Genomic DNA, 6,571 nt, shown 5'->3' with positions numbered 1-6,571 from the left:
CCCCCCCCCGGCCCAGTGCCCCCACTGGGAGCCCCAGGCCCTGGGAGACCACAGGGCTACGAGACCCCTCCTCCATTCCAGCAGCTCCATCGCCCCCCTCATCCAAAGCTTTGAGGTCGGATTAGGCCTGAATGGGTCCCCCCCCATCCCCTCCCCACCCCCAGGTCCCACAAGAAGGCTCCGACCAGTGCAAAACTACGGGGAGTTTATTGCTTCAGCAGCTGCCCCTGCCTGCACCGAGCCCCGGGCCCCCCCCGCTGAAGGGCAGAGGGAAGACGAGGGGCTGAAAGGCACCCAGGATGATGGGAGGGGGGCACAGGGGGATCCAGAGATGGCAAACGAGGGCCAGGGGCTGCTGTAGGCACTTGGGGAAGCCAAGGCACTTTGCTGGCACCTCCCTGCGACAGGCGAGAGGGGACAGAGCCGCGCTGCAGGGCTCCTGCACCCGGTGCAGGCAGGAGGAGGATGAGGAGTTACTTGGGCCAGGCGAGGTGGGAGCTAGAGCCGTATCATCGCTATCATCGCACCCCCGCGAGGCTGCTACTGCCCCTGGAGGCCCAGCAGGTGCTGGGTGGAGGGGGTGAAGGGCCCCACCAGCCAGGACAGAGGAGTGTTGTGGGCCACGTGCTCCACCAGCTCGTCCATCAGCTCGCGGGCCTTCGCGGCGTGGGCACGAGCCTTGGCCAGGACGCTGCCCGTCACCTCCTGGAGGGACGTAGCGGAGGCCAGGCTGGCCCGCAGCTCCTCCACGTTGTGGCGGACCTGCCCGGCCGTGTCCTGGATGCCGGCGGGGAGGCCCTGCAGGCTGGACACCAAGGGCTGGCAGGCGCTCTGGAGCTGCTGCGTCAGGCCCTGCACCATGGCCAGCGTGCCCGATTCCACCGCCTGCGGGGGACGAGGCGAGGTGAGGGGTGGCACGGAGCTCCCGGGGGGGCTCCCCCTGCCTTCTACCCACCTCTGGTGGAACCAGGTCCTTGCCACCGCCCGGCTGCTTCTTGCTCCACTCCAGCCACAGCTGCTGCAGCTTCTCCTGCCCTCCCTGCAGCTTCTGGTCCATGCCCTGCTTGAGCTGCTCCACCTGCCGGGGGGGGCAGAGCAGGGTGAGGGTGGCTCGTCGCAGCCCCATGGGGAAAGGGGGGAGGAAACGATATAGGGATGGGTCCTACCAGGTCGAGGGTGCGCTGGAGCTGGGCCAGCACGTCCTGGCTGCTGTGGCGGGCACTTTGCAGCTTGCCCAGCGAGTGCTGCAGGGCCCGGTGCCGCAGCTTGGCCGACAGCGAGCCCAGGCGCACGAAGTAGCTCTGCTGCTGCTTCTGCTGCTCTGTCTCGAAGCCCTCCACGGCCGTGGCCAGCTTGGCTGCAGGAGAGGAGCCAGTGAGGTGAACCCCCCCCCCACTCAGAGACCACCCCATGGGGGATCTACCCACGGTGCCTCCAAGGGAGGGTCCCCAGCCCGCCCCACATCTCCGGGGGGTTGCGATCGGGTCCTTACCCAGCTCCTCATCCGTCATGGGCAGGTAGTGGTCCACCAGCTCCTCTGACTTCTCCAGCACGGAGCCCACCCCGCTGACCACCATCTGGCCCATGGCCGAGCCCATGACGGTGCTGACGCCGCTGCTGACCGCCGACTTGGTCAGCTCCACGCTGCCCTGCACGGCCCCTTTGGTCATGTCCATCACCCCCGTCACCCGGCTGCTCACGGCGTCCTTGGCCCCCGCCACGGTGCTGGTCAGGACATCCTTGGCCCCCGTCACGGTGGATGTCACGAGCTGCTTGGTGTCTGAGATGAGCTGGGGGGGAGGAAAAGCCCTGAGTGAGGCAGCGCCAGGGCAGACCCTGAGCACGTGTGCCCACCCCCCCGTTACCTTCTCCGTGGGCTGCTGCAGGATGGGCAGCTTCTCCTCCAGCTTGTCCAGCCCCTTGCAGGCGTACTCGTTGGCAGTGGAAACTGCGGACCAGAAACCAGCCTTTTTAACCCCGTTTCTTCGCTGGGGACAGCTTCCCGGGCACCCCCAGCCCGTTTAGGGGTGCTACCCCCCCCCAGCCCCACTCACTCTGCGGCTCCAGCTTGGTGAGGAGGGGCTGGGCCCCGCTGACCGCCGCCGCCGTCAGGGTCTTCACCCCCTTTTCGGCCACGTCGCACACCGAGCGGACGTAGGGGTGGCTCTCCTTGGTGGAGGCGTAGGCGGTGGACACCATGCCGTAGGCAGAGCTCACCAGGGGCAGGCTGGCCACCCGCGTCCCGATGCTCTGGGTATAGGAAAAGGGATGGGGGGGAGCCTGCCAGAGCCCCAAATCTCCTCGGGGCTGAGGTGGGGGGCAACGCGTGCAGCCCCCAGGGGTAGCACTGGGGTGTCCCCCCTCCTCACCCCAAGTGGTGACCGGAGGGCAGGGGACACCGGACCCCCCCCCAGCACCCCCCTGCCCCACTGACCTGCTGCTCTTCAGCCTTGGGCTGCGCCGTCCCGGGCTCGCTGGAGGCCATGGTGGGGCTGGGGGAGGGAGGAAACAACGCATGGGGCTGAGCAGGGGGGAGGCACCCCCAAACGGGATGGGGGGGGCTGGCTACCCCACAACGGGGGGACCCCAAGCTCAGGACCCAGTAGCCCCTATCCCCACCGTCAGACTGCCCAGGGCAGGGGGGGTCCCGGTCCCCCCACCCCATATTCCAGACACTCCCGGAGCTCCTACGCAAGGGGGGGTCGGTCCCGGTCCCCCCCACCCCACCCCCGGTCTGCGGGCAGCGGCTGCTCTCCGGGGAACATCGCAGCACCGGGCTGGAGGCTGCAGGGAACCCCACGGTCCCGATCCCCGATCCCGGTCCCGGTCCCGGTCCCGGTCCCGGTTCGCACTCACCGTCTCGGTGCTGGGCTCGGTGTTGGACCCGGTGCTCGGCCCCCACCCCGGTCTTATAGCCCCGGACCCGCCCCGTGCGCATGTGACCGGGGCCCGCCCCATCGGGGCCGGACCGGGGACAGCGACCGCCGGCCCCGGAAACCCCCCACGGGCACGGGGGTGTCCCCCCCCCCCCCGCCCCGCCCGAGATTCCCCCATATCGGGGTCCCGGTGTCCCCCCCCAGCACGGCCCCGTGGGTGCCGAGTGATCCCGGTGGGTGCTGAGACTGGTCCCGGGGGGTGCTCAGGATCGGTCCCAGCGGGCCCCCGGGCCCCCCCCCCCCCCGGTGCCCCCCACCCCATCCCCAGCGCAGGGGGTGCCCCGGGCCCAGCCCCGCCATGGGTGCGTGGTGGGGTTGGAGCAGTGGCGGCGATAACGGGGACGAAGTTCAGTGCCACACGGCTGCGGGTCACAGTCCAGCAGCACCCAGCTGCCGCTCCCGGCCCCCCGGCCCCCAACACGAAGCCCCCCCGCAGGGTGCTCCCCGGCCCCCCAGGGACCCCCCCGTCGCACATCCCACCCCGCAGCAGCTCACGCCGGTGGCTCTGAGTAACGCCAAGAGAATTGGGGTTTGTTTTTTCTTTTTAACGCCAACTTTTAACTTTTTTTTGGTGTAACTTTTTGGTTTGCCTCGTTTTTGCCCTCTTTAACGGGCCCTGAGGCTGTTAAATCCCGATGCTGCCAGGCTCGGGGACATCGTAGGGAGCTGCTGTCCCCATGCTGGCCGGGCAGGGCCGGGCACACGCTCCATCCTCCGCGTGCCACCCTCCCCTGCCTCCCCCCCAGAGTCCCAAGTGGCATCAGGGGTCCCACGCCGGGCCACCGAGTCCATCCTGGCACTTGCCCCCCCCAGCAGGGGTAGATTTGCAGCTGTGAGGCGGGCACCTTCCCCGCTGGGGGGGCGTCGGGAAGCTCAGCGCCCGCTGCACGACTGCGGGGCAGGGGGCGCCCGGTGCCCCCCACCCACGGTCACGCAGCCGTTCCACTTGGCCATCTCCACGGGGCTGTCCTCCGGGTACTCGACGAGGGCTGGGGCGAACGGCCCCACGAGCCAGGGCAGGGGCGCGTGCTGCCCCACGTACTCGATGAACTCGTCGATGCTCAGCTGCGCCCGCGTCACCGTCTCGCGGCTCTGCGCCAGCACCATGTCCGACAGGTCGTGGAAGGAGCGGGCGCGCGCCAGGGAGGCGTGCACGCCCTCCACGCCGTGCCGCACGTGCCCGGCCGTGTCCTGCACGCTGCCCGGCAGCCCCCGGGCGCTGGCGGCGAGGCGGGCGCAGGCGGCCTGCAGTTGCTGCAGCAGCCCCCGCAGCATGGCCAGCGTCCGCGCCTCCACCTGCAAGGCAGTGAGCGGGCAGCCCCCGGGGGGAGACGACCCGGACCCCTCGTCTCGGAGGCCTCCTCGGCACGGCCACCCCCCAAAAAATACCTGGCTGTCCTCCATGGGCACGCCGTCCTGCCGGCTCCACTCGAGCCACATGCGGTGCAGGTGCTGCCGGGCGCCGCGCAGGGACCCGTCCATGCCCTGCTCAATCTGCGGGAAGGGAGAGCAGTGGGAGTGCACTGAGGGGGGCACGCACGGGGCCGCGGGGACCACCGTGGGCTTACCAGCTCGATGACACGCTGGAGCTGGGCCAGGGCGTGCTGCGCGCTGTGCCGGGCCCGTTGCAGCTCGCCCAGCGAGCGACGCAGGGCTCGGTGCCGCAGCTTGGCCGAGAGCGAGCCCACGCGCACGAAGCAGCTCTGCCGCCGCCTCTGCTGCTCCAGCGAGGCCGCCGCGGTGCCGTCCGCCACCGGGGCCGCTGCGGGGCGAGCGGGTGAGAGCCACCCCAAGTGAAAGCCACCCCACCGGGATGTCCCCGTGCCGGGCACGGAGCATCCCACTGGTGGTGCTGGGATGTCCCCTGAGCTCTGCGCCCCGGCACAGGGACAAACCCGGCTGCTTGCCCCCTGGGTCATGCGAAGGTGTCCCCACAACCCTTCCGGTCACCTCTGCGGTGACACAGGGCCAGCTCTGCCCAGCGCTGCCCCGTGCCGAGCTATAAATACCCAGCACGGGTGGGCTGGTGGCGCAGGGCTATATTTGTTTTCTGCTTTCCAGGTGAGAGTTCACCCACCACTGCTCCGCGTTCCCCAGCTCCGGGTGCCTACGGAGCAGCCACACAGGGACTGTCCCCTGCGCCCTGGCGGCCCTGTGAGGCTCAGCACCACCCCGGGGTGTGAGTGGAGATGGTGAGAGGCGCTGGGTGCTGCTGAGCCCTGGGGATGGGGCGCGGTCCCGGAGGGATGGCACCCCCAAAAGAGGGAGAGGTGGGTTTTGGGCACGGCGTAGCCAGCAACTCACCCGGCTCCTCGTCCGTCCTGGGCAGGTAGTGCTCCACCAGCTCCTCTGACTTCTCCAGCACCGTGCCCGCCCCCGTCGCCAGCAGCTGCCCCACGCGGGAGCCCGCCACGGTGCTGATGCCGGTGCTCAGCGCCCGCCGGGTCCTCTCCACGCTGCCCTGCACGGCCCCGCGGGCCAGGCCCACTGCCCCGCTCACGGCCTCCCTCGCGCCCGTCACGGTGGACGACACCAGCTCCCTGGTCCCTGCGACCACCTGGGAGGGGGGGACAGTGCAGGGGGGGTGCTTGTCCCAGCAGCTGGCCCAGGGCTCAATCCTGGTGCCCCCCGAGCAGGGGGGGATGCACAACGTTACCATCTCCGTGGGCTGCTGCAGGATGGGCAGCTTCTCCTCCAGCTTGTCCAGCCCCTTGCAGGCATACTCGTTGGCAGTGGAAACTGCAGACCAAAAACCAGCCTTTTTAACCCCATTTCCTCGCTGGGGACAGCTTCCCGGGCACCCCCAGCCCGTTTGGGGGTGCTACCCCCCCCAGCCCCACTCACTCTGCGGCTCCAGCTTGGTGAGGAGGGGCTGGGCCCCGCTGACCGCCGCCGCCGTCAGGGTCTTCACCCCCTTTTCGGCCACGTCGCACACCGAGCGGATGTAGGGGTGGCTCTCCTTGGTGGAGGCGTAGGCGGTGGACACGGCGCCGCGGGCAGAGCTCACCAGGGCCAGGTTGGCCACCCGACTCACCACGCTCTGCCGCGGGGCACGGGGACGGTGAGCCGGGGGGGTTGGGGGGAGACACAGCAATGCCCCCAGCCCCCTCGGCCCTCAGCATCCCTACCTGCGCCTCCCGCTCGGCCTCCGCCGGCGCCGTATTTTCGGCTGACATGGCAGCAGGGGCTGTGGAAGGGACAGAAACGAGCTTGGGGTGCCACAAGCTGAGCCCCGACAGCTCGCGGTGGCACCCGGAGGCCCCCGAGCCACTCGTGGGGGAGGTTTTGGGGTGAGGAAGGGGTTTGGGGTCGGGGCTGGCCTCCCACCACTGGGGTCCCCCCCGTGGGGCTGAGGAGGTTTTGGCCACAGTTCGGGCTGGATCCGCTGGATGCTGCCTTTTGGGGGGGGGGCGGGGGGAGCCCCAGGGCAGCCAGCACCCCCCGGGACCCCCCAGCCAGACCTTTCGGTGTCCCTTGGGGTGACCCGAGCCACCACGGGGCTGCATCCCACGGGGGGGGCAGGTGGGGACACATGGCAGTGCCCCTGCCCCGCTGCCCCCGTACTTGGCCCTGCGCACCCCGGGGGCGCGTCCTTGGGGTCCCCACGGGAAGGTGCCTATGGGGGGGGGGGGGGG

At 70.2% G+C, this 6,571-nt stretch overlaps 2 protein-coding genes across 4 annotated transcripts in view; both read right to left on the bottom strand.

The window, feature by feature from the left end:
• Nucleotides 1-188: 188 nt before the first annotated feature.
• On the bottom strand, nucleotides 189-2,492 carry LOC118158441 (perilipin-3-like). Its single transcript, XM_035313101.1, has 7 exons — nucleotides 2,435-2,492; nucleotides 2,055-2,250; nucleotides 1,866-1,948; nucleotides 1,493-1,790; nucleotides 1,167-1,357; nucleotides 956-1,078; nucleotides 189-885 (listed from the first exon to the last, which is right to left on the bottom strand). The coding sequence occupies exons 1-7, from the start codon at nucleotides 2,483-2,485 to the stop codon at nucleotides 541-543; spliced, it is 1,287 nt and encodes a 428-aa protein (XP_035168992.1). The 5' UTR covers nucleotides 2,486-2,492; the 3' UTR covers nucleotides 189-540.
• Nucleotides 2,493-3,547: 1,055 nt separating this feature from the next.
• Nucleotides 3,548-6,571, bottom strand: part of LOC118158442 (perilipin-3-like) — a 3,275-nt gene continuing 251 nt past the window's right edge. The window contains exons 2-8 of one of the 3 annotated variants that reach the window (XM_035313102.1): nucleotides 6,065-6,123; nucleotides 5,781-5,976; nucleotides 5,593-5,675; nucleotides 5,241-5,493; nucleotides 4,505-4,725; nucleotides 4,326-4,430; nucleotides 3,548-4,232 (exon numbers count right to left, since the gene is read on the bottom strand). In XM_035313102.1, the coding sequence (XP_035168993.1) occupies nucleotides 3,810-4,232; nucleotides 4,326-4,430; nucleotides 4,505-4,725; nucleotides 5,241-5,493; nucleotides 5,593-5,675; nucleotides 5,781-5,976; nucleotides 6,065-6,112 (1,329 nt within the window). In that variant the 5' untranslated portion in view covers nucleotides 6,113-6,123 and the 3' untranslated portion in view covers nucleotides 3,548-3,809. The remainder of the gene's footprint in view (nucleotides 4,233-4,325; nucleotides 4,431-4,504; nucleotides 4,726-5,240; nucleotides 5,494-5,592; nucleotides 5,676-5,780; nucleotides 5,977-6,064; nucleotides 6,124-6,571) is intronic. The other 2 variants (XM_035313104.1, XM_035313103.1) reach the window with 2 other exon arrangements.

This window comes from Oxyura jamaicensis (assembly GCF_011077185.1).
Source record: "Oxyura jamaicensis isolate SHBP4307 breed ruddy duck chromosome 28 unlocalized genomic scaffold, BPBGC_Ojam_1.0 oxy28_random_OJ66, whole genome shotgun sequence".
Lineage (NCBI taxonomy): Eukaryota > Metazoa > Chordata > Aves > Anseriformes > Anatidae > Oxyura > Oxyura jamaicensis.
Note: the sequence above shows the minus strand (reverse complement) of the source record. Positions and strands in the feature narration are given on the sequence as shown.

Excerpts from the sequence above, each read along its gene's own strand:
- LOC118158441 (XM_035313101.1), bottom strand. The coding sequence starts at position 2,485 with ATGGCCTCCAGCGAGCCCGGGACGGCGCAGCCCAAGGCTGAAGAGCAG. Across the intron at positions 1,949-2,054 it reads CACCAAGCTGGAGCCGCAGA|TTTCCACTGCCAACGAGTAC; the intron begins GTGAGTGGGGCT and ends TCTGGTCCGCAG. Across the intron at positions 1,791-1,865 it reads TGCAGCAGCCCACGGAGAAG|CTCATCTCAGACACCAAGCA; the intron begins GTAACGGGGGGG and ends CCTCCCCCCCAG.